This window comes from Quercus lobata, chromosome 3 (genome assembly GCF_001633185.2).
Source record: "Quercus lobata isolate SW786 chromosome 3, ValleyOak3.0 Primary Assembly, whole genome shotgun sequence".
NCBI classification, from domain to species: Eukaryota; Viridiplantae; Streptophyta; class Magnoliopsida; order Fagales; family Fagaceae; genus Quercus; species Quercus lobata.
Genome location: NC_044906.1, coordinates 42,842,998 through 42,870,327, shown reverse-complemented (window position 1 = coordinate 42,870,327; position 27,330 = coordinate 42,842,998). Strand labels below are relative to the sequence as shown.

At 37.7% G+C, this 27,330-nt stretch overlaps 2 protein-coding genes across 2 annotated transcripts; both read right to left on the bottom strand.

Moving 5' to 3' along the window:
- Window positions 1–3,549: 3,549 nt before the first annotated feature.
- LOC115981833 (tRNA nucleotidyltransferase cca2-like) lies at window positions 3,550–13,593 on the bottom strand. Its single transcript, XM_031104216.1, has 15 exons — window positions 13,228–13,593; window positions 13,007–13,137; window positions 12,710–12,827; window positions 11,366–11,421; window positions 11,130–11,179; window positions 10,933–11,031; window positions 10,078–10,187; window positions 9,814–9,941; window positions 7,522–7,588; window positions 7,282–7,365; window positions 6,510–6,572; window positions 6,217–6,361; window positions 4,888–5,055; window positions 4,211–4,308; window positions 3,550–4,089 (listed from the first exon to the last, which is right to left on the bottom strand). The coding sequence occupies exons 1-15, from the start codon at window positions 13,549–13,551 to the stop codon at window positions 3,985–3,987; spliced, it is 1,746 nt and encodes a 581-aa protein (XP_030960076.1). The 5' UTR covers window positions 13,552–13,593; the 3' UTR covers window positions 3,550–3,984.
- Window positions 13,594–24,103: 10,510 nt separating this feature from the next.
- LOC115980928 lies at window positions 24,104–27,060 on the bottom strand. Its single transcript, XM_031103122.1, has 5 exons — window positions 26,908–27,060; window positions 25,511–26,378; window positions 25,247–25,426; window positions 24,767–25,161; window positions 24,104–24,666 (listed from the first exon to the last, which is right to left on the bottom strand). Exons 1-5 carry the CDS (start codon window positions 27,058–27,060, stop codon window positions 24,298–24,300), a joined length of 1,965 nt encoding a protein of 654 aa, XP_030958982.1. The 3' UTR covers window positions 24,104–24,297.
- Between the last annotated feature and the right edge of the window lie 270 nt (window positions 27,061–27,330).

Sequence of the window (27,330 nt, the reverse complement as noted above, 5' to 3'; positions counted from 1 at the left end):
CCAATACAATAAAATCCCACAAAAATACAAGGAAACAAATTTATGCAATTACAACACTTTTTGTCATGGAATAAGCTAATACTAATGTTATGATAAAAATCATAACTTAACAATGTTGAAATTATTTTCATGTAAATTGAATAATTGTAGATATTATTAGGACATTAATAAATTCTAATCTCACAACGTACATTGCCTTCCATTGCATCATTAGAGATGTGATATTGTTGTTGGCTTAGCATAGAAGGATCGAATGGCCCAAGCTCCATTTCGAATATATCCTACATTAAATGCTACAATGAGTTAAACCATGCAACATCCATTACCTCTATATTAGTAGGAAATTGTTTATAAATCAAACTAAATTAACCATTTTTTTTTTTTTTTGCACTGAGATAACCTCTATGATATTAATGAATTGATAATAAAGTACTATTAAGATCTTGGTCAACCCTAAATTAAATAGAATATAAGAAATTAATCATAATCATACTCATACTCATACTCATCATTGGAATGGAATCAACCCTAATTATCGTATTCTTAAATTCATACACACATAATATAAAGTAGTGTAAGTCTATGCATTTTCACAATATATTTAATATATAAACATTGAGATTAAAATATTAAAATATTTGAAGGTATATTTTATACAAACCATCTATATAAAAAACTAAGAAAATAATTTCCAATTAAATTAGGGGGCCGCAAAGCTTACTACAATCACGATACGAAGTGAAGGAATGTAGGAATTATAGAGTGATACTTGCAAGAAAAGAAAGAAAGAACAAAAAACACAATAAAATAATCATTAATTTCTTCTAAAAAATATATAATCTTAAATAAAAACAAAAGAACAATAATAAAAATTATTAAAATTAATATATAGTGACTAGTAAAGTTTTTTATGCTAAATATTAAATATAACTTACAATGCTTGTAGTTCATAATGAAATTGAAAGAGAAGCAAAATTGTTATAGATAATAATAGTTTTAGCAAAAATAATCATACACACAAGAATTTGTATTAACTATAATATAACCATATATAATATTTACAATATATTAGCGTATAATATTTATAAAGCATATAATTAATTTTTATTTCCCAACCTATAACCACCCTAAAAAGTAAAGATTCAAGAAACTTAATGCATTTTTATACCAACTAAACTTTAATGAAATCAAAAGAAACACAAATGTATGATTTATTGTACTAAATAAAAATAAATATAATACACATACATATCTTTATTATAAACCAACAAACATATTATGCAATATATTTTGTCCAAGTAATAGATGTAATAATTGATAATAAAAAATTAAAAATGATTATAAAAAGATCACAATAATACAATTTATTACAATTTTTGTGGTCATATAATAATAATAATAACAATAAATAATATTAAATAATTTCAAAATTAACAAAACACATATATAAATTTAATTAGAGAGTCAAAATGCTTACCACAATTGTGATACCAACTAAAGGAGTGAGAATTATAGAATGATACTTGCACACACACACACACACACAAAACAGATAATAATAAATAAACAAAAAATAACAATACTAAAAAGTTTATGTGAATCAGTTTGACCCTTAAAAGAGTTCAGGATATTGTATTTATAATGATATCATCAACATACTTAAGATTTGCTATACAAGGCAATATTCTGCAATGAATGAAAAGTATTTGAATTTCAAAATAGACCATTCCTAGCCTAAGTTAAAGGCAACAATCTATGCTGAAGTTATGGACATCAATTAAAATATATTTGAAAATAAAGTATTCCTAGCCTAAAGCATAGTCTTTTTTTTTTTTTTTTTTTTTTTGAGAAGCACCTAAGTCATAGGCTGATTATATGTTATCAACAACAAAATAATCAAATTCATATACGGTGACTATTGCAATTTATTATGGTAAATTTCAAATATAACTTAAAATGCTCGTAGTCCTAACCATAAAGAATTCATTAATCTAAAATTTGAATAACAACAACAACAACAATAATCATAATCATAATCGTCATACAAACAATAATAACTCTAATACAACAGTACATAATATTTTACTTATTAGCTTCTAATATTTACAAAACATATATTTATACAATAATAATAAATTTATTAATTTCTAGAGCTGTAAGTTAATAAAGCAAAGCAAAAACTCGCATTAACCCAAAACTTACAATCCTTAGTTGTGCACACTGGAGCAAAGCATAAGAGTAATAAAGCAATGAACAATCAAAAGTAAGTGAAACAATACAAAAAATGTAAACACTTTTTGTGAGGAGATGCAAAAATTGATGCTACCTTTTATAACGAGTAGGAGAAATAAAAAGATAAAAAAGAATCTATACATGACATAAATTCTATGTGTGTGATATCAATAGGTTTTATTGGGAATGAATAAAGAATATATTCTATGTACTTAAAAGTCTTTGGAGAATAAGAATCAGAGAGTGTTGAGTGACTCCTCCAATTTTTGACAACTTCATTGCCACAATTCTTTTTTTTTCCCCCTCCATTTTCAGCATGCCAAAATTCCTAATAATTTTTGTCTCCTCCCCTACATTTTTGGCAACTTGATTGCCATAATATATTTTTTTCTCCAATTTTCAGCAACTTTGTTGCCAAAATTCCTATTAATTGTTTTTTTCTTAATTCTCCTCTTCAATTTCAACAACTTGGTTGCCACAGTTGATTTTTTCCTTTCGAGCACTTCTCTTCTTTGGCCACTTCACTTGGGTAGCAAATTTTGGGTAGAAAGAATTTTGGTAACCTCATTACCGAAATTCTAATTTTTTCTCACTCCAACCATCACATCATTTCTCTCTCCTCTCTCATACTTTTTATTACAATTTCGGTAACGGTGTTGCCAAAATTTGCTTTTTTCCTCATTTTTTCAAATAACTTCCAACAATTCTCATATTACAAATAAACTCATTTTTTTGCAATATTCAACCAAAAGACTCAAATATTCACAAATATTTTTCATTCATAAGAGAATTCATATTTTATGTGCTATATTTTACGTTTTTTATGTTTGGATTTGATGTAATGGATATGACTTTAAATGAATGTGAAATTTCATGTAAGTGAATTATTTTTTTATTCATAAGAGAATTCATAAAACATTGGTCACACATAGAGAAACACGCAATTACCTTAAAATTTTGTGTTATTTTTTGTGTATGACAGCGTATGAAAAAAATATTATCTTGAAAAAAACATTAATAGCCATCCAATAATATTTTTAAATTGTCGGCAAAAGATGCATTCAACATGATTACTTTCCAGTAAAAGTTTCAACATAATATCGACCCAATTTATGCATTCTGCTGGTAGTGTTACCAAATGCAGCTTTAGTGAAGAGTCTAGGTGCGCGTGTTTTTAACTACATTGCAGCACACCAGGACGTATGCTAACTCGCTGCCTAAGAAGAAATTCACATAATATTAGGATTTTTTTTTCATCTACATAAACAATAAGCATGGAGGCTTCTTTTCTTGGGGTGGAAGAGATCCTCAGTTGGATAGGCTTAAATCATAGATTCTTTAGAGCACTTGCATGTTTGTATTAAATATCAGCACATCCGCATGACAGAGTGCATATACTGTGAATGGTGAATACATCATATTTTTCCGAGCCATAACCTCACCACTGATAATAATAACCGATGAAAATAAGTGCATCTTCCTACCAAAAAATAAAATTCCAAAAAGGGGTAAAAGAAGAAAAGGGTACATATTTTGTGCATTTTGCTAACTCAAACATGGCAGTAGTGCTGGTGCACCCCTAACTCAATAACCGGAGTAGCTTTAATTCACAAAAAATCCATCAGGGAAGCACACCGTGTCTCAGCAATTTCTGGCAACTAGCAGCCGAGCTTCTTTCAGTGCAAGCCATTAGTGCTCTCACTGATCAGGCCTGATGAGATTCACATTGAGAACATCTCAAAGAACCAGTACTTACTGTGTCTTTACACGCTTAGAATGGGCTTGCCTCATCCAATCCATGGATTCCTCCATAGTTCCGTCAGGATGGGCAAGCTGCCACGCGAGCAATTTTTGTTGCTGCCATTTAATGAATGAATTTAGTATTTCCAGCAGTATGACAGAAACACAGTATTTGTAAGTTCCGTCATCAACCTCCACCCCACCCGCTCCCAAAAAAGAAAGAAAAAGAACAGCTTACCCATTCCCTAATAAGTGGTCCTCCAGCTTTAAGTTGCAGGATGCTCATGATATCCTTCCCATTGACCAATGGTTTTACAACCCACACTTTCTCAAGACCTGCATTCATTCCAAAATATAAGTAAATAAATAAATAGTGGCAAAAAGGACTTGAAAGGAGTTTTTCCCAAGGCTTGACCAGCTTGAGGATTGGGTGGGGAATCCTTGTTTCCCAAAGGGAAATTTAAATGGTTCAGAGGTATATAATAATTCTTCCCCCTTCTGGATTTTGATGCCATTTAGTACAATTCAATACTGGGCCACTCCTATGCATAAATATGCATGGACTCCACAAAATCCGAGAATTAAACGGCAGTTATCAGCCACTGGAAAATTGAATAATCCACAAGTGACAGAACACTACTAACCATACAGATATTCAGTTATGAAAAATTGAAGGCAGCATTGGAATATTTAAGAGCACAGGAGTTACTTCTATGGCTCTGAAAGCAAAGGTTTTCAGAGTAAGCAAACAATCAGTCATGGCATGTTACTTAGGCAAAGGTATTAGACCACAGCAGTAACTTGCCACCGATGAATATGGAATTCCAGAGCATCTTCAGAAAGAAATCCATTGAAAGGCCCCAATAAGTTTTAAATGAGAACTTGACAGAATGGTGAAAGAGACATTGCCCATACCTAGTTTAGTAATGGCACTTTCAACTGCCTTAAATAGATCTCTTTGCTTGTCCAATTGAAAGTACTGCTTTGGAAAATTTTCAGTGCAATTAACATCAGGGGGATATAACAACGTAGACAACAACAAGGCCACTCGCCAAAAATCTTTGATTTCTCGTAGAAGTAACCCTGTATGGAATGAAACTTTAGCCATAAGAAAGCTATGCAACTTAAAAATTACAATAACAAAGTTAGATTGCATGATTAGGTAACCAAAAAAATATTAGAAAGCATTGAAGGACTGCTTTCAAAATAAATAATATAAAGGTCCACTTCTGGATCTAAAATTGATTCAGCGTCTTAACAGAAGCAAACTTGTTTGAGAGTATTGAGATGTCACAAACCTCATTTGTCAAGATTGTTAGCCAGAGATCATCCATACTACCATAATTGGAGTAGGGCTCTTTGGTGCCCACTTTTTTTATGTTAAAAAATACCCTCACTTATATGACCAAAAAAAAAACACCAAATAATGGGATCTTTTTATTTTTTTTATTTTTTTTTATAAGTAAATAATGGGATCAAATTAGGAAACAATAAATTATAAAAATACCTAAATTTTAGGTCACATTTAAAGCACAATAGAAGTGTAGCTGTTTTAAACTTCTTTACTAAGAGGCAGGCTTTGGTGCGATGGCAAGTGCCTTCCATCAAAAGCAACAGGCAGTGCATACGAGTACAGGAATCAACCTCTTCAAAAAAATTAGGGGTAAGGAAGCCTACTATAATCTCTCCTAAACCCCACAAAAGTGGGATCTTTGTGCGCTAAGTACGACTTTTTTTTTTATTACAATTATTTCCTCCCTTAATTATCTTATGGGCCTCTCTCAAATTGTTCTCCTATCCTATTACCACTATCATCATTTTCAAACTATCCATTTCCAAAATCCAAACTAATCAAAACATAAAAAGAAGAGAAGAGAAGCAAGACTGCAAAGGAAAGACAAGTAAATCAAAGTTCAATTATTCAAGAGGTGATATTTTAAATTATATTCCCTTGGCCACACAAAATGTATTCAGCTGGGTTTCCTTCTCTTTTATTTATTTATTTATTTTTCCCTAGAGTTTGAACACATACATAGTGCATATGAAAAGGCTATAAGATAAAGAAGAATGCAAGTTGTCTTTAGTTACTTAAACTATTTAAAGAGTGATGATGGATACACTGAACAAAAGGGAACTTCAAAAGGATCTAATTAAAAACAGCTGTTGCCCATAATAATTAAAAATTGAATCTTCATTCTGCAGATAATGAAAAAGAATATGCAATGCAGTAAATAAAAACCATACCTGTCAGTACCCGAAGTTTTGAATTAAGAGGGACATCATCCAATCCTTTTCCCCAGTCAACTTCAATGAGTTCGATGTCCCCATCAGACTCAAGGAAAGGAATCAAAGATAAGAATTTTTCCAATGCACTATGTAGATTTACAACCTATAATGAAGAAAATAATTGAGACCAAACTAATATATATCTGCAGATTAGAGAAACATTGAATTTGAAACAATTTACATTAGAACTTGGTATTTTTAACTAACATATTGAATGCTATAAACTTAAAAGAGAGTAGATTTAAGCTCACTGTCTCAGCATCACTGGCTTTTCTCTTAAGAGACTCCCGGAAAATGTAGTTGACAACAGGTATCTGTAGATTACATTCAGAAATAAGCATAGATATCAAGTAAAACAATTAGTAACAACCATTTGAAAGCATAATCAACGACTAATCTTAAATTCAAAAACATTATACTTTGGCCCTTGAAATGAAATGTTTATTAAAAAATAAAAGTTTCAAAGAAACAAATTCTTACTCCTTTCTTTAGTAACATTCTCCCTAAACACGAGAAAACCAATCAAGAGACACAGCAATAGATGGAACCCACCAAATCATTTACACGAAGTTTCAAGCAGAGTGAAAACCGCTGCATTGGCAGCACAATAAATGACCACTCTATGGATTAAAATTTCGGCTCCCTGTAAGGGAGACAATGAGAATCATTTCACCTTGGCTACTTCACCCAATAGAAGGAAAAATCTCTGTTTAGGCAGCAACAATTTTTCTTACACTTCTTTAAAATATATTCAATATTGTTCTCCCTAATAGCGTAGTCCTGGGACAAAGAAAAGGTTTTTTTTTTTTGGAAGGGAAGACCGGGGGGATAAGATAACACCAAAAGAAAGAAGGGTCAGACGAATCTGTGTTGTCAAAACAACATAGTTGCTAATACTAGCTAAACAGTGCACTTTGCTACAAGGGAACTAATGCATGAGGGCCAACGCTAGTACAACGTCCCATTCAACTAGTGAAAAGGAAGCAACAAACACAATGGATAACAAGAGGATAAGGATGGTACCTTTTTGGCCTTGTTATCTTTATATATGGTCTCCCTAAGTGGGAGAAACAAGGCAGCGTACAAAGACAGCCTTCGTTGTTCATCCTAATATTCACATGTTACACATTCCAAGCATAACATAAGAATATACGCATATAAGAGTAGAGGATGAACTTGAACAAATATACATCACCACTAACAAAATGAGAGCAACGTGAGCAAATTGGGTAGATATATAATGCTCAGAAACTAGCCACTTACATTGAAAGTAGAGTCCCCAATCAATTGAATGAGATTCCATGTGGCATCTAAGTAAGTGATGCAAAGCCTGAGAATGACAAAGACAAACACACAAAAGTGAAAAAAAAAAAAAAAAAACACAAAAAGCAAAAGGTTGATTACTTGATTTATGTGCAAGGATTCTGTGTCTGAATATATGTGATTCTTAAAATAAAATTTTGGTGAAACCTTGGTAGACATAATTGATGAATTTTGGATGTCATAAAAATAGACATAACTATTTGAAGTTAAAAGGCACACTATAAGGTACTGGGGACTCCAACAGCCTAGGTGCAGGTCCAAGCTGGAGCAGGGCTGTTGCATGTTTATTACAAGTAATTCTAAAATATGCTTGAGAGAAAATCGTCAAACAATTTCTTCAAATTTGTCAAACAACCAAGATATAGAATACCTTGGGGAGAATAATGGTTGGGACATTGTCCAGAGCAAAAGAAGGATGATACTTGATATATTAATAATATATAGTGTAGCTATTATTGCTGCAAGATCAAGAGAAAGAGACGAGGTTGAACCAAAGAAGAACAAGGACCAAAATATTTTATGCACAAGGTATCAAGATTTCTTGATTAATCTATAATTCACTAATTTCCTTCTCAAGCCAGTCAATTGTTAAGAAGTGAAACGTGAAATAATAATATTATTACCTATCAAAAAAAGAAAAGAAATAATTATATTATTGGAATGGTCTTCCTAACTTTGCACCTTGAGCACTGGAATCAGCATGATCCTCGACATCTAAGGTGCAGCTAAGAATATTTCAGTTTGCTTGTACACTAAAATTTCCCCCAACTGTTCCTCACTGCACCTGGCACTTCTCTAGCAACTAGGTGCGCTTTTATAAAACTGACAGTAATCATTTTATCCAGAAGATTAAATTGCATGGAAAAACTACAGAGTGTGTACCCCATAACATTATAAAACTTGGAGAACTTTTACTTGGAAAATATATCATGATATTTTTTTTAGTAATCATTGAAAGGTTCTTTCTAACCTTGAACATAGGATTTGACAAGGGTTGCTACTTCCAAAGCTTTCCTACAAATCAAACCTCTTGTTCCAAAGCGTTGGAATAAGGAAACATTTCGGAACATATTGGAACTCACCATGCTACAACCTACATCAGGTAGGTAAGGAGGAAGGATGATTCATGATAGCTTCAGAAGACCAATTTGATACAGGATCTTTAACAAATTCAGCACTTTATTGGGTTTCTTGACAAGTTCTTGAAGGATTCTTGGATGGAATTGGATGTTTAAAGGACTTAGGGATGGCTAGGTCGTAAAAAGAAAGGAGCCAATGAGCTATAGCTCAGCTAGTTGAGGTCATGGGTTCAAAATCCACTGGGCACATGTGTAACATAACAATTAAAAAAATAAAACTTTTATTAAAAGAAGAAAGAAGGTGAAACCCTAACACAAAAGGCACCTCCTCTTCTCATAAGAACAAGATAGAGAATAAGGCCGTGGATTCAAGACCAACCAAGTGTGTGTGAAACTTACCAATCAAGAAAGAACGGTGAAGCCCTATTACAAGGGAGTATACAAGTGCACCACCAAAAAAACTACCATCTCAAGTTACAAAGATTTAAATATATACTAAAAGAATTACAAGCAAGATCCCCAATACCCATTAACCATTCAAACAAGGATCTTAAGAATGTAAGTCTCTAATGAGTACTCAATGCCTTCAAACATCCTAGAAATTCAGTCCCTTCCAATGCACATCAACATAATGGACTAGTATTCCACACAAGAACTTTGATGTTTCTTAGTGTTACCTCTCCAACATGCTAAAAGATCCTTCACTGAATTCAGCATTACCCAAGAAAGTTCAAAATAATGCAAAACCTAGCAACCCCCTTTCATTGGTAAGTTACACAAGATCCAATGGGATCTTAAACCCTCTACCTCACCATCCATCCCATTATTATGTAAAGAGTAAATGCCATTTGAGCTCTAGCTCATTGCCAGTGACCAAATGTTGCTAGCTATAGCAACCATCATTTATACATTAGTAACATCACATCCTTGTACCTAAAAAGTTCACAGCTGTTCTTGACGGATTTTCAAAAATATTTTTTCATCATTATTATTGTCCCAAGCATATAGAACTAAGTGAAAATTTATAGCAAAAATTAGCTTTCTATTATAGTAACAAGTCTGATATTTTTTACTTCATCCCAGATGTAATTTTTGCTAAGTAAGATACAAAAAAATACACCTGAAAATATGGTGCTATAAAATTAACAAATACCTATCACAGTTTTCTGTCTTGGCAGGCTCAAAATTGGGAGGAAGACTGAAGACAATTGAAAATAACGTCAAATCACAAATATATGTCATTGCTTTAACTGGTTGATTCCCAGAGATCATGAGATCAATCTGCATGAAGGGGCAACAGTTGAAAGTGATAAATAATATCATTCAAGTCATTCATCATTAAAAAAAAAGCTATAGTTGTATTCACAGAGATCAATTAATGTTCAAAGCAACTTAAGCATCAAGATAACACACATACTTCAACCCCGATGCGCTCTCTGCTAATTTTAGCTGCTAGAGCATCTTTCACTTCATCACAGGAAGCAGCTTTCTTTAGCTCCTCATCTAATAGGAACCCAAATCTTGCACCTAAATGACCAAAAAAGAGATAACAGTGTTGCAGAAAGCAAGTGTGGGATAGAAGTTTAAACAAACCAAAAAACATCGGAAGTCAGGGCAGCAAACCTACTCCTAGGTAATTGACATGGTGCATCATCAAGTTTAGACTGTTCACTAAGACTGGGCAACCAAAGAGCTAGAGTAAATGCAAGTGAGGCATTTTCTTGTTTTTCTTCGCAAGCACTTAAGTCAACTTTCTATTGAGCCATTACCCCCCACATGCATGCCAACTATAAAATTTATTAAAAAGCTTATACTCTTCAAATCATTGTTAGAGCACATATTTATATGCATAGCTGGTACAGAAATGAGAAGGAAACAAAAAAGGCCTACGAGGCTCTCAACCAAAACATGATTGGTTCAAGATGAATGTGCTACAAGGTAGAAGGAAAACAAAAGGACATATAGATCATTCCTGTGAGGAGAGATATATTAAAAAAAATTGGAGGCCAAGCCTAGAAGGAAAGATATATTCCCATAATTAATCAGAAAAACTGTTCCAGTAGAGAGAGTGAATGGCTTAGGAATTGGGTTGTGCAGAAATGTTGATATTAATCTTTGTTAGTTTGAGATAAGAACATGGTTTGTTTTTTTGTATAGCTAAATGAACTTCACAGAAAAATTTTAAAATGAAAAATAAAATAAAAGGCAAATAAGAAAATTTTTCCCCCAATAAATGGAAAAAGACAATAACAGAAGACAAAATGACACATACCAAAACGGATAGCTCGAAGTACTCGCAATGGATCATCCAAAAAAGTAGCCTTCGCAGGTAAAGGGGTCACTATCTTTCCAGATTTTAGATCTGCAATGCCTGCAATGACAAACAAAGCCCAGAAATCCAAAGTTACAGTTAACAAATTGGGCAGAGTTCAAGAAAAGAAAGGTAAAGCAAATGAAAACTATACTAACCTCTTTGAGTAAAATCTTCAACTGAATCAGTGTTAATATTGTAGAACAAGCTGTGGAATGAAGCAATATTGCTCTTTAAGAGGAAAAAAAAATCAAAACCAATGATACTAAATCATCTATTCATCTTACAAATTGTGCGCAGAGAGAGACAGAAAAACAGGTCATCCCAAAGCAACATAATTAGCCCATCATGACAACATGCCTTTTAATGCAAAACAGACAGCCAGGAAAAATACCTGTTAATGGTTAAATCCCTTCTGTATGCATCCTCTTCTGCTGTGCCAAATTTTTGCTGTAAGCCATAACTAACTTTCATTAAAGAAAGAAAAGATTGGATGCCCCAGAGCAACAGAAAGTGTTTGCTTTGAGTTTACTTACATGTCGATGGGAAATACAAATCATAAGAGAGATCTCCTTATGTTCTTTTATATATAATCAACAATTCTTTCAATCAGTTCAGCAGAAAAGGCTCCATAAATAGGCATGTGCACATGAACATGCACGTGCAAACACGAAAACAGAAGAAAGATATTACTCATGAAAAACTAGCAGAGCATATGTATTTTACACAAGAACCCATTCCACACATCATGTCATAAAGAAATCAGCAGAGCTCATTAGCCCATTTCCCCCGAATAATAAACTCCAACAAGCAAGAATTAGAACTGCTCTTTCAATTGAGTTTTTTCATTACCAGTGTATTTATTTCCTAGTGGTAAGATGTATATATACCATTGCCAAGTGAGAAAAAAAAGGAAAAAAAAAAAAAAAAGAGCACTAGAAGGCTAAAAGTTCCCAACAGGGATAAAGAAGAGAGGGGGACGGGGGGCACTAAAAGACTTTATGAACATTAGAGGTCTTTTTCTCTCTCAGAAAGACATCACTTGCTGGAGTGTCATTTGACATATTAAAAGATGCCTACAAGAATGCTGCCCCAATAAAGCACACTGAAAAATATCTTTAAGCAAAACACATAGTGCAATGTTGCATTGAAAATACTTTGGTTTGAAGCAACACCTTACACAAGCAGTATTTTACGTACAAATCATTAAGCCCTCTCCCTTTCCATAATGAAAAATCAGCCACAAGTCATCCCTCAAGCAAAGCGTAAAATAATTTATCTATATGGTGTAGCTTCTGTTGTGAAATTTGACTGAATCTAAAATATGTACGGACACAGATTGAGATCAAAGTAGCCCAAGAAATAAGAACTAAAACTAGAAAGTATCAAAAAAGCGAATAATAACATTCGGTTAGACTTTGAGCTTTCGTGAATGTATTGCCATGTCAAACTTTAGAAGCTAACATTCTGTTTTTATTCTTGTACCCAATCAACCTTCTCATTAATCCATTAAAACCTTTTATTCTTTATCAAAAAACTTCTTTAGCACTATCTAGGAAGTACCCAACACATAGAAAAGCATTATGATAAGTCATGGAAACATTTTCAGATTAAGTTCATTAGTAATTATTCAATGTCCAATAATCCACAAACTTAAAAACCTTTAGGCACAAAATGTGAATGCACATGATACCAAACCATAGCATACTAATTGGTGAGATAATAATATAATATATACCTTTGTAGGAATGCGGCTATTATCACTGTACTCTTCAGACCGCAGGTTTACAAAATCAATCCACATATCAAAGAGTCGCATCCTTGCTGTTTCTAAATGCTTGGACTGTTCAGGATTGCTGGAAAATCAAAGTTATTGGCATAAAGGCCACAATCATTTGATAGCACAAGATTAAAAAAAAAAAAAAAATACAAAAGGACATGATATAAAATTGTGTGCAATAGCGAAGTACATATCAGAACCATGTATCAGGTAGTGGGGATCTACATTAGCAAAGAAAAAAAAAAAAAAACGTACCATGGAATAACAGCAACACCTTGGACTTGTTCTCCGGTAGACAACAAGTAGTCCCTCACTTTGTCAACAAATTCACTTCCCAACATATTGTCCAGTGCTATATCAATGTCGTAGCAATCTTTACCCAATAGCTGCTCAATTTTCAAAAAAAATAAAATAAAATAAAAATTATTCACTTCTTTTTAAAAATTCAAAACAAAGAAGAATTTAGTAGTTAGTACCTTGTCGCGGACCCAGCCGCCGGCGACCCGGAGCTGATTGGTGAGGCCGAAGTGGCGATTAGTGGCGAGAAGTCTGTCGAAGATTTTTCGCTCGATCTCGGTCAGTTCAATTCTCTCCTTCACTTGATGAACCACTGGTGCAGTAGTAGTAGTAGTAGTAGTGCTCGCCATAGCTATGCAACGCAAAAGCCCTTGCGTTTTTTTTGATGATACAATGGGTAGGGTTTTAGCGGAACACTTTGAAGAGTTGAAGAAGAACAAGGATTTGGTGATGCTACGGAAAGGGTGAAGAAACGGGTGCTCGCCTCGTAAAACAATTCTCATCTTTTTTTTTTCTTTTCTTTTTTTTCAATTTCATTTTAAAAAAACACACACCGCTATGGTCCTAAAGTATATAATTTATTTAGAAATTTTTTTAAAAGATAAATATATCTAGACCCATTGTCTTATTTTGTCTTAATAAAGTTTATCAGCATTCAAATTCTACAAATCCTCTTGTTTATAACTTGATTCTCTCTCTTTTGTCTTTTACATAAAGGTTAGTTACAAAATTAATTATAATCTTAGATTATAACCTTATTTAATATCTTTTTACAAAATTAATTATAATTTTAGACTATAACCTTACACAATATTTTTTATTAGAGATAAATTTTAACAAATCTATCATTGTATTACATTTTCTTCTTATATCTTCTATATTTATAAAATTTTTTTTAAAAAAAACTAAAGATTAATAGCCATATCATCAATAAATTATTTAAATTGCAAGTTTTTGTAGTTTAAAATTATGCATAAAATATAAACTTATAGATCATATAATAAATAATTTATAATTAACACAAAATTTAACATGTGTATTATTAACTATTAAGAGTATAAAGAACATGCAATTTAATAGTTATATTTTCAAAATATATAATAATGTTTATTTTATTGAGTAAGATTAGGTTGCAACTAATTTTACAACTAAATTTTGTCCTTATCTTTTGGTAGGTCTCTTGTTTTTTTTTTTTCTCAAAATATATAAATATATATATATATATATATATCTGTCTCTTGTTTTGAATTTGATATGCTTTTGACTTTATCTAATACATGAATAGTTTATTATATACAATGATTAAACCAAGTGGTTGATGTAATTTTGCTTTAAAATTTTTAATATTTGTGATTAGTTTTGAAATTTGAATGTACAAATGCATAAATGTCAAAATGGGATAAATTACCTCTTATTATTCTCTCATTTTCTCCAATTTGGATATTTTCTTACTAACAACTTTCTTTTCACTCCAATTAACGTTATTTTGTCTTAAAATGAATTAATTCCTTTTAGTCTTCTATAGTATTAACAGGCACAAGCCTCATCACAATGCTAGAGGCTTTTCAATATATTTTTTTAAATGCTAACATTTCACATTTATCCCAATTCAGAGGTTTATACATTCTTTTTTTTTTTTTTTTTTTTTTTTTGGAGAGAAAACGATAGTAGACTTTATTCAATAAAATCACTTTGTACAATGGGGAAGAAAAAAGAGGGGCATTCTTCTAACCAAATAATGGCCTTCTCATTCTCTTTTGCAGCACTAGCTAATGCTAATGCAGCATGATTACATTGCAAAGGTATACTATGAAAAGAAATAAAAGAAAAACTATCTCTAATTAAACCAATGTCTTCAATAATCCAGGCAACTTCTAAACAACTGAGGCTTAAAATCTTCATGGTGGGGGCAATGGTGAAGGATTACCTTCACCTGAAGTATGCAATATACTAAGTCTTTCCTTTCTTAACAATTGTTTCTTGTGAGTGTGTGAATCCAGAGAATCATTCTGTGAAGATATACGCTTTGATAAACTTGGAAGTTTAGGAGTAACTATACTTGCAGTTTTGTTATTTGAACTCCTAAGAATGCATTTCCAATGCCTCAGAGAAGATTTTTTAGGATCCACCAAATTATCCTCATACACAATTGGAACATTAATCCAACTAGCATCATTTTTTTTGGAGTTGTGCTCTATCTCAATAGCATCAGTGTGAACCACAATTTTAGGACTTGTGTCATTAATCTCCGAAGTACATGGATGCTGAGAATTATAGCCATCCAATCCCAGAATAATTGCAAGATCATTATCCACAACTTCTGTAATCATGATAGCAATTGAAGAATTACCATTAGATGTCCCAGGTTCAATAACCGATGCAACAGTTACAGAATTGCCCTATAAAATTCCAGATTTTGAAATTGATTGTGGTGGATCTTTATCCCTGTGAATATGCTCGTCCATATTCCTCCTGGGTGGGCTAGGTGTTCTTCGTCCCCTTGCTTCCTTCTACCGACGAAAACCTGCTCTTAGCCAATCACCATATGGTCTTTCATTGCCCTCACCAAATTGTGGCATAGAACAAACCTTTGCTTCATGCCCCAAAAAACCACAATTGAAACAGAGACCAAGAAGACATTCATATTGAAAAGCTACCCATACTTTATCCCCTTTGGACTAATAACAGGAGCCCCTTGTCAAATAGGTTTGTCTAATGGCATCTCAACTCATATTCGAAGAAAACGGGCTTGTTTAGATGAATAGCTTTACAATCTATGTCAACAACATGGCCAATACCATTACCAATATCCCTACCCGCCTCTACATTAATTAAATCAAAAGGTAATCCCCATACCTGAACCCATATAGGGATTTGCAGAAATTGGATTGAAAATGCCGTCATCCCTTTCTCCCAACCAGGGGCGGAGCCATGTTAAAGGGTGGGGGGGCCATGGCCCCCCCAAAATTTTGAAATTTAGTCTACAAAAATAAGAGTTGGCCCCCCTAAGTATTTGAATTAGTCCAATGATGCTTTAAAAAAAAAAAAAAAATTGGTCTTTATAGAGACATAACTTTAATTTTCGCAATTCTATGTAAAATGTGTTTTTATATCTGTTAAATATTTGAAAAAGTTTGGCACCAAACATGTTTGAATTTATCTTTTTTCAATCCGTTATGTGGCGATTAACAAGTCATTGACTCATTAAAAAATTCTTGTCACTAAAACTACACATGAAATGTCTCTTTAGTTACCATATAATGGGTCAAAGCAAAATAGCTTCAAATATGTTTGGAGCCTAATTTGTTCCTCCAAGTTTTGGATCATTCTTGTTTTTTAAAATTACATTAGTTCAATTGAATAATTTTACTTACATTAGTATAAAATTTGATAATTTTTAGAGAAATGAAACTTTTTAAGAATTTCACTATGAAAATTGTGAAAATTTTTTTTATTAATTTTATGAAAGATAGTCATCAAACTTAATTTTGATTTAAAATATTAAGTTCTTTTTTTGTTGGGTGTGTGTATATAAATAACTTATCAAATAAAAAAGTGTGTGTATATAATAAAAAAAGCATGTGTATTTATGTGTGTGTATGGGGTTGTCTTGATGAATATATTAGTGTTGCAACTTGGCCCCCTAAACAAAAATTCCTGGCTACGCCCCTACTCCCAGCGTCTAAGAAGCAGTATGTGATTGTCAAAACTCCACGGCCCATTGTTGACAACCCATAATAATTGGCTCTCCATGGCAAACTTGAACTGAATAAGCCCATCTCCAACACCAGTAATCTTCAGATCCTGACCAAACTTCCAAACAGACCTTAAAAGATTCTTTGTCGGACGATGATTGATGGGTTTTGCTGTAAGGAATCGGCCAATAAGACTGAGGTTGCATTCCTCAAGAATCTTCTCACGGTGATCTGAACGAACTGAACTGTAATAACCTCACCCTCCTCAGAGGTTAAATTGATGCACTGTAATCTCTCAATGAAGTCCGAGTCCATGATGGATAAGAAAAGAAAAAGAAAACTAAGGAAAAAAATACAGTAAAAACACTAAGGACAAAGAAACTCTGATAACAAATAGGAAGGGAAGAGAAAAACAGTAAAGAGTAAAGACAAAAGAAACTCTGAGAACAAATAGAAAGGGAAAAGAAAATAACAAAGTTAAAGATAAAGTTATGGCCAGACACTATACTAAAGTTGTACTAAGTAAATCTACGGACACAAAAGTAGAGGAAAGTCTCACCCTAGATGAGAAAAAGCACTCCTAGCAAGAGGAGAAGAAAAAGAAAAAGTTTAGTGCCATAACTTGTGGCATAACTTGTACCACAACTCGCCCATGTGGTGAGTTGTGGGTGGTGGAGAGGTCCACCAACACCTCTCCACCAACCACAACTCACCACATAGGCGAGTTGTGCCATAAGTTGTGGTACTGATGGGAATGATGAGATCACTTTACCCTGACGAGATCAACACTAGTGACGAGGTAAACCTTGACGACAAACGAGTCATCACCGACGAGGAAAAGAAAATCATTCAATGGCGCCAGCAGATAACCTGGGCAGTTACGAAACCAGCAAAGCAGACCATTGGAGTCTGATAAAAGCCCCATAATTGGGCTGAAGGCGTTACAAGAGAAAGGCATTAACACCCCAACGGCTAATAGTCAGGCTCACATATATAAAGTCCTCACATTGGCAGCATAAGGTACACATATACTAAGACTCTCTAAAAATACCTATTACTTTCTAGTTCTGTGAATTGCTGTATTGTTATAACTTTGGCATCGGAGGCGTTGTGGTAGGCACCACATCGGTGACCCCTTTCTTGAAGATAATCAGGTGCTGACGGAGAGTTCCATCTGCCTACTGTGACTGACGAGTTTGCACCTCATCAGTTTGGCGCCGTCTGTGAGGACGATATTTTCAGATTCATAATTGAGAACGTAGTTCTTGTCAACCCTCTGCATTTAGATGGAATCCAACCCAGACTCAGCAGCCTTGGCCCAGCAAGTCCAGGCCCTTGCAGCCACCATTGAAGAACTCACCAAACAGAACCAGGAAATGAAGCTACGGCTCTAGCAGGTCCAATAGGCTCAACAGGAAGAGAACCGGTCCAAAGATAACTTGGAGGAAGAAGGAGATAGTCAACGGAGAGGAACCCCTCATAGACCAACTACTCCGGACGAGCAAAACTCAGACCTCCTTCGAGAAATGAGGAAGGAAATGGACAAGCTGAGGAGCGCCATTAAAGAAAAGACGGACCGAAGCGTGGACAAAATGGTAAGGGCTACGGATTCACCCTTCACCACTGCGGTACTAGAATGCCCTGTGCCGTCAAAATTTCGCTTGCCTCATCTTGAGCCGTTCGACGGACTAAAAGACCCCCAGGATCACCTTAATACTTTCAAGACGACTCTGGGACTTCAACAACCACCCGACGAGATACTGTGCCGTTCCTTCCCAACGACTCTCAAAGGAGCTGCAAGAGAATGGTTTACTAAGTTGCCAAACTCGTCCATAGACAACTTCGATCAGCTGAGTAGTGCCTTCTTGCACCACTTCATAGGAGGGCAATGCCCAAGGAGGCCAGTAGACTACTTACTCACCATAAAATAGGGGGAGAAGGAAACCCTGAGATCATATGTCAAACGATTCACCCGGGAAACTCTGGAGGTGGACGAAGCTGATGACAAGGTGCAGCTGACGACCTTCAAAGCAGGGCTGAGGTCCAGAGACCTCGTGGCCTCTCTCGCGAAAAACCCCCCAAAGACGATGGCGAAGATGCTCCTAAAGGCACAAAAATACATGAATGCGGAAGATGCTCTAGCTGCCATGAAAGATACCGAGAAGCCAGGAGACAAGGCCAAGAGGGAAAACGACCGTAGGGAGCAAAAGAGAGATCGACCAGACCGTCAAAATAATGACGGGAACAGGAGGAAGGATGATAAAAGTCCTCGGACGGTAAGATTTACTCCCCTGGTTATGCCTGTTGACAAAATTTTCACGCAGATCAAGGACGAGCATTATCTCAAATGGCCCAGGCCATTACACTCATCCCCCAATGTCCGGGACAAAAACAAGTATTGCCGATTCCACAGAGACTACGGCCACCATACAGAGGATTGCAGAGATCTAAAGGAGCAAATAGAGGAGTTAATATAGAAAGGGAAGTTACAGAAGTATGTAAAGAAAGGAGAATATGGTAAGTTCAGGGACGACAATAAAATCTAGCATGAAGCCTTCTCCTGGGATGACGACCATACGTCCTAGCCTCCACATAAGGTGATCGGGGAGATAAACACAATCACAGGAGGACCATTCTTAGGAGGATCGTTCAGATCACTCAAAAAGGCATACCAGAGACAGGTGAACAGCATCCATGCCGTACCTCTGTCAAAGCACCGACGAACATACCAGGACATGTCTTTCGGCGAAGGAGACGCCATGGGAGTGAAGCAGCCCCACAATGATCCCCTGGTCATAATGCTGAATATAGAAGGGTTTAACACCAAAAGAATCCTCGTTGATAACGGAAGCTCCGCGGACATCATTTACTTCCCAGCCTTCCAACAGCTGAGATTAGATCCAAAAAGACTTCGTCCTTTTGACTCTCCACTCGTCAGTTTCAGTGGAGACATGGTCTACCCCAGAGGCATAGTAACGTTGACGGTGACCGCAGGGACCTATCCAGTGCAATTGACAAAACAAGTAGACTTCCTGGTGGTAGATTGCCCCTCATCCTACAATGTCATCATTGGGAGGCCCACCCTCAACAAGTGGAGGGCGGCGACGTCAACCTACTGTTTGAAGGTGAAATTCTCGACCAATAATGGCATTGGCGAAATGAAGGGTGATCAAGTCCTAGCAAGAGAATGCTATCAAGCTGTCCTAGCTGGAAAAGAAAACCACACGTGGATGATTGAAGAAAAAGAGGAAGACGAGACAGAGGCCCTGGAAACAGTGGAATTGGTAGAAGGAAATGTGAACAAGACGACCAAGATAGGGACGACACTGAGCTCCGAGATGAGGACAAGACTCATAAGGTTCCTAAAAGAGAATCTAGATGTCTTTGCATGGAGTCACGAAGACATGCCAGGCATATCTCCAGAAGTCATCCAGCACAGGCTGAATGTGGACCCAGAACGGAAGCCCGTCCAACAACGACGGAGAACCTTCGCTCCAGAACGAGATCAAGCAGTTGTAGAGGAAGTTAACAAACTCTTGACAGTTGGATCCATCCGGGAAGTGTATTATCCTGAATGGCTCGCCAATGTCATCCTAGTCAAGAAAGCGAACGGGAAATGGAGGATGTGCGTAAACTTCACCGACCTGAACAAGGCATGCCCAAAAGACAACTTCCCTCTACCAAGAATAGACCAGCTCGTGGACTCCACTGCCGGGCATAAGTTACTGACATTCATGGACGCCTTCTCAGGGTATAACCAGATAAAAATGGCTGAAGAAGACCAGGAGAAGTCCGCCTTCATCACAAGTCAAGGACTCTACTGTTACAAGGTAATGCCTTTTGGATTGAAAAATGCTGGAGCTACGTATCAGAGGCTCGTGAACAAAATGTTTAGCCAGCAGATTGGCAAAAACATGGAAGTGTACGTGGACGATATGCTCGTCAAGAGCAAGGAAGAGCTTGCACATCTAGACGACTTGAAGGAAATTTTTGCAACCCTCAAAAAACACCAGATGAGGTTGAATCCAAGTGCGTTTTTGGGGTAGCCTCGGGGAAGTTCCTGGGATTCATGGTGTCCCAGAGAGGAATAGAAGTAAACCCAGAGAAAGTGCAAGCTATCATCGACATGGCCTCACCCAAAACCGTCAAGGATGTTCAAAAACTCACAGGAAGGATAGCGGCTTTAAACAGGTTCGTCTCTAAGGCTACAGAAAAATGTCTCCCCTTTTTCAAAACCTTGAAGCAGGCTTTTGCCTGGACCGACGAGTGTGAAGTAGTGTTCTAAGAGCTAAAGCACTACCTGAGCAGCCCATCTCTCCTAAGCCCGTCCAAAGAAGGAAAAAACTTATACTTATACCTGGTAGTGTCAGCCTCGGCAGTAAGTGCAGCTTTGATTAGAGAAGAAGGCAAGAAGCAACTCCCAGTTTACTACGTCAGCCAAGCTTTCCAAGGAGCTGAGTCCAGATACCTAAGGATCGAAAAGATTGCGTTTGCACTCATAGTGGCCTTGCGCAAGCTCAGGCAATATTTCCAGTCAAATCCTATTCTCGTAATGACGGACCAACCAATCAAGAAGTCAATGAACAAGCCAGAAGCAGTAGGGAGAATGGTTCAGTGGGCAATTGAACTTAGTCAATTTGACATCGAGTACCATCCAAGAACAGCGATCAAGGCACAGGCTCTGGCGGACTTCATCGCAGAATTCACACTCCCTAACGAAGATAGGATTACTGACGAAGTAGATAAATTAATAATACAGACTGATGGTTCGTCAGCCCAAAAGAAGGGGGGAGTAGAGGTCATCATAACCACCCCTGACGGAGAAGTGCTGAAATATGGGGTCCAACTAAAGTTCCCAGCCACCAACAACGAAGCTGAATACGAAGGAATACTGACGAGACTGAGGCTTGGGAAAGCTCTTGGTGCCAAAAATTTGTTGATCCAGAGTGATTCAAAGCTAGTGATCGGACAGATCAAGGGAGAATACGAGGCAAAGGAAGAAAGGATGCAGAAGTACCTCAAGCTGACAAGACAACTAACTCAGGAATTCGAAACGGTGGAGTTCATACAAATCCCAAGAAGTCAGAATATGAGGGCTGACGAAGTGTCAAAGCTAGCGTCATCAGAAGAAGGGGGGACTAGCACGAACCTGGCGATGGAGGTCCAGAAACACCCTAGTATCGTGGAAGTTGCAACATTCATCATCCAGAGCACTGATACCTAGATGATGCCCATAATGTCCTTCCTCTAAGATGGGCACCTACCTCAAAACACAGAAGAAGCCAGAAAGATCAAGAAGAGAGCAGCCAGGTTCACGATCCTGAATGACGTCTTGTACAAGAGAGGCTTCTCTATGCCTTACTTGAAGTGCGTCAATGAGGAAGAGGCCAAATACATCCTGGAGGAAGTACACGGAGGAATTTGTGGCGACCATGCCGGCTCTAGATCCTTGGTAAACAAGGTGGTAAGAGCAGAGTATTTTTGGCCAACCATGCAGGTGGACGCTGCTGAGATTGTCAGGAGGTGCAACAAATGCCAGCGATACGGGAATGTGCAACGGCTTCCAGCAGAGAAAATGACGACTATAGCTTCCCCATGGCCATTCGCACATGGGGAATCGATATCGTCGGTCCTCTGCCCCAAGGTAAAGGTCAGGTAAAATTCCTTCTTGTTGCTATTGACTATTTCACAAAATGGGTTGAAGTAGAGGCCCTAGCAACGATCACTGAGGCTCGGATCCGGAGCTTTGTGTGGAAGAATATAATCTGCAAGTTCGGGATTCCCTCGACGATCATATCAGACAATGGAAGGCAGTTCGACAGTCAAAGCTTTAGGGAATTCTGCTCAAACCTTGGGATCAAGAATCAGTTCTCATCCCCAGGGCATCCTCAGGCAAACGGGCAGACGGAAGTGACGAACCGGACGCTGCTCAAGATTATCAAGACCAGACTGGACGATGCGAAAAGTGCCTGGCCGAAAGAACTACCAAATGTCCTGTGGGCTTACAGAACTACTGCCAGAACCCCAACAGGAGAAACCCCCTTCAGGCTTACCTATGGCACAGAAGCAGTAATCCCAGTCGAAGTAGGGGTCACGAGCATCAGGCGTGGAACTTTCAATGAAGAGATCAATGACGACGAACTGCGACTCAACCTGGATTGTCTGGACAAAGTAAGAGACAACGCATCTAGCAAGATGATGAAGTATCAGAAAAAGATGGCCGAATACTACGACAAAAGGGTCAAACTAAGATGACTGGACATAGGTGACCTCGTCCTACGCAAGACCACCATGGCAACTAAAGACCCTACCCAGGGAAAGCTGGGTCCTACGTGAGAAGGTCTCTACCGAGTCATTCACTACTCAAGACAAGGAAGTTATCACCTGGAGACCATGGACGGACAAAGGCTCCCTCGACCATGGAACATTGAGCATTTAAAAAAGTACCACCAGTAGATGTAATAGACACATACAGTTACTCTTGAATTCAATAAAAATTTTATCCTTTGATGCCTTTATGCAGATGGGTCCAGTCAATCGTAAGTCAAACTAACGTAACAAGAGTCCGCCTTGACGAACGCAAGTTACCGACGATAACGCCAATGAGTATGATATAAACTAAAGTAACAAGATTCCGCCTTGACGGATGTAAGTTACTGCCGACCCTCATAACGGGTACAAAGTAAAAATGGCTAAGTGATAAGATTCCACCGAGACGGATGTAAATCACTGACGAAGCCCTTAGTGACGAGATTCCTTAATCGGATGTAAGTCACCAAAATAAAAATGGCTAAGTGATAAGATTCCGCTGAGACGGATGTAAATCACTGACGAAGCCCTAAGTGACGAGATTCCTTAATCGGATGTAAGTCACCAAAATAAAAATAGCTAAGTGATAAGATTCTACTGAGACGGATGTAAATCACTGACAGAGGCACACAAAACGTGCTGAAAATGTAGACGTAATCCTAAAGTCTAGCAGGGTTCCACTCAACGAACTAAGGATACTGACGAACCCTCAAGGAAAAGAACAAGGAGAAAAAGAAGAAGGATAAAGAATGATGAGCAAATCTCAGGTAGAAAAATTTGCTCCAATTACCAGCTAAGTATAAGGTACGCTAAGAATTTTTGTGCTAAATCACAAATATGTGCATAGTCATAGACAGTAGCATAACCACAAAAGCAAGTAAGCATTAAATCATAGAAAAGCCTAAAAACATAGGGCAATTATCCTTATTTTTCCTACAGACCCATAAAACAAAGGGCCAAAAGATATTGTTCTGAAAATAGAAAAAAAAAATATGTACATCTCCAAAAAAAAAAAAAAAAAAGGCCCAAAACACAACGGGCAGATATAAATGATAAAATCTTCCAAGTATTAGGTTCGGGGGTCTGGAGCGTCAGTAACAGGATCGTCAGCAGCAGGAACGTTCTCAGCAATAGGAGTGTCGTCAGTAGCAGGGGCATCACTGTCAGGAACAGAAGACTGGGCAGCCTCGTCAGCAACCATCACTTGATCTACCACTTCTAAATCCAGATTTGGCAGATCAACCCCTATAGGGTACTTGACGAGGTACCGGCGGAGGAGTTCAAATCCCTTGAAATACCAACTGAAGAGTACTGTAGAATACTCCTCAGTCTGCTGAAAGGCCTCGACGGACCGGCAGCGATTGTCTTCAACTTCTCTTTGGCCGCCTGAAGCTGGTCGTCCTTCTCCAGATTCAACTGACGCTCAACCTTTAAGTCAGAATTTAGGGCCTTGACTTTCTCCTTCAAGGTGGCAGACTCGTCCATCGACTGTATGAGGTCCTTTTTTAGAGTTGAGTTCTCCTTTTCCAGAGCCTCCATCCTAGAAGTCAAAGAAGCCACCTTAGCCTTTTGAGTAAGACACTCAAAAGCCAGGTGAAGGCTCTCCCCCAACACCTGACGAGGCAAGATAAGAGCGTCAGTATAAAAAAAATAAAAATAAAAAATAAAAAAAAATGGAAGAAAAAACCAAGGAAAAATGTATGAACAACCTTACCTGCACAATCTTGTGGACGTGCTGACTCGCGACCACGTTGACAGGCACCCCAGAAAAGCCCTTAAGGTCCTCATCTTTCACAACATTATGTGCCCGCTCCACAGCCACACCTTCGTCATCAAAGACAGACGAGCCGGCTCTTTCCTTCTCTTTGTCTTTGGCTGACAACCTTAGCCTCTTGGATGACGGGGTAGGGATCTCCTCGACGGAGGTAGCAAGCGAAGCCACCCGGGTACCCTCTACTCCCGAGACGATTGGGGTAGCATCCACGAAAGGGACGACTGAAGGACCCTTCCCCGTCACACCAACCACTTTCTTGCCGATACTAGCCAAGGGTTCGTCTTTCTTAGCCCTCATCTTGGCGTACATATCCTTATTGAACTTGGTCATCATCTCTAAAAAAAAAAAAAAAAAAAAAGGAGAGACTAAGAAATCCAAAGTACGCAAATGAAGGGCAGTATTGACAAAGTAGACACTTACTCTTCTTCTCCTCAATGCTAATGCTGCGCAAAACGTAGGGAGATGGATCCGGACCCAAGCAGTAGAAAGCAAGTGTCCGTGGGTCAAGGAGATCGTCCCAATTCTCAATCAACTTAGAGTATTCAATTGCCTTTTGAAGACGTTCCTGGTATTTACTCTTCAACTTGGGACGCTTTTTAACTGCAAAAGGAAGTAAACAAATGGTTAATGACGACCAAACATGCAAGACAAAAAATAAACAGACGAGAAGAAACATAGACGCACCTAAATTTGGGGTTCCCCACTGACGAAGTAACCTTGGGATATCACCCCAAGCCTCGCTGGAAGGGGTCTCAAAGTCATCCCCGGACACGAAAATGAAACAGGACCTCCAGTACCTGAATGACGAGGCTAGACCCTTAATGATTCTAGTCCTCCTCGTCCAAGGGACTAGTTCGTAGTACCCATACTCTTTTGATTCTTTCAAACGGTAGATATGGACGAGCTTACTCACTTTGATCATATCCTCGTTGGCAGCCAGCCAAATCTCCATACAATTAATGACTATCCTCCAGGAGTTAGGCATGAGTTGCCTGGGGGCAATGCCAAAATGATCCAATAGCTCCATCACCACAGGATGGACAGGTAGCCTAAGTCCAGAGGTGAAAGCAGCCTCGTAGAAGCACACTTCACCTAGGAAGAAATGGCAGGCCCGATCCTCAGGACCAGGCCGACGAACATGGACCCGCGCAGGGAACTGGAACTTGTCCTTAAACCTAGCCACTGTATCAGCGTCCAGCCCACACTCTTCGTTGAGAGCGTAAAAAGCCCTAACCTGACGAGGGGTAGAAACGGCTGTATCACCCTCGACCGGGCCGTCGCTAGACAACAACCCAGTGTCTAACTCACTGGATCTCACCTCAGACATCCTCTTCGTCTCTCTCTCAAACCAAGCCAATGACCGACACAAAATCGGAGATAGCTCTCCTAAAACCACACTCAACTCACTACCTTCAAAGAGATAATCCCCAATCAAAGGAAAAAAGTCCCCGAAGACACCCAAAGCCGCCCCTAAGCGAGCAAAAAAGAAAGAAACTGAGAGGCAAGCTACCCAAACCTCAGAGGAATTAACCATGAAAAGGGATACCCAATCCTAAATGCCCAACATACCAAACACAAAAATAAAAGACAAAAGGAGAAAAAATCAGAGATTTATAAAGGGACCTTGAAGAAGAAATCTGAGAAATCGAAGAAGTAGCGTACCTTGGAGAATAGAACACTCGAGGCCGGAGAAATTCGTCGCCGGAGTAAGGTCAAAGTCGCCGGAGCAGAATTGGGATGGTGGCAGAAACAAGCAAAGAAAAAAGGACAAACACTCGGAGCAGAAAAAGAAAGAAAAACCAGAGTGAAGAAAAATGAAAGGTCTTTGAAACCAAAAACCCAAGGAAACTGAAAAGTAGCGGGAAACCCAATGGGTCATGCCATCAATACTCCCAATCAACCTATGCCACGTGGCCACATTCCATACTGCGCTGCCATCACACATTAAATTCGGAACGAAACCCCAAGCGTCACAAACAATTCAAGAAAAAAAACTCTTCACCTTCTATGGCCTTCATGACACGTCACTGACGACCACAGAACCTGGGGGGCAACTGATGGGAATGACGAGATCACCTTACCCTGACGAGATCAACACTAGTGACGAGGTAAACCTTGACGACAAACGAGTCATCACCGACGAGGAAAAGAAAATCATTCAATGGCGCCAGCAGATAACCTGGGCAGTTACGAAACCAGCAAAGCAGACCGTTGGAGCCTGATAAAAGCCCCATAATTGGGCTGAAGGCGTTACAAGAGAAAGGCATTAACAACCCAACGGCTAATAGTCAGGCTCACATATATAAAGTCCTCACATTGGCAGCATAAGGTACACATATACTAAGACTCTCTAAAAATACCTATTACTTTCTAGTTCTGTGAATTGCTGTATTGTTCTAACTTTGGTATTGAAGGCGCTGTGGCAGACACCACATCGGTGACCCCTTTCTTGAAGATAATCAGGTGCTGACGGGGAGTTCCATCTGCCTACTGTGACTGACGAG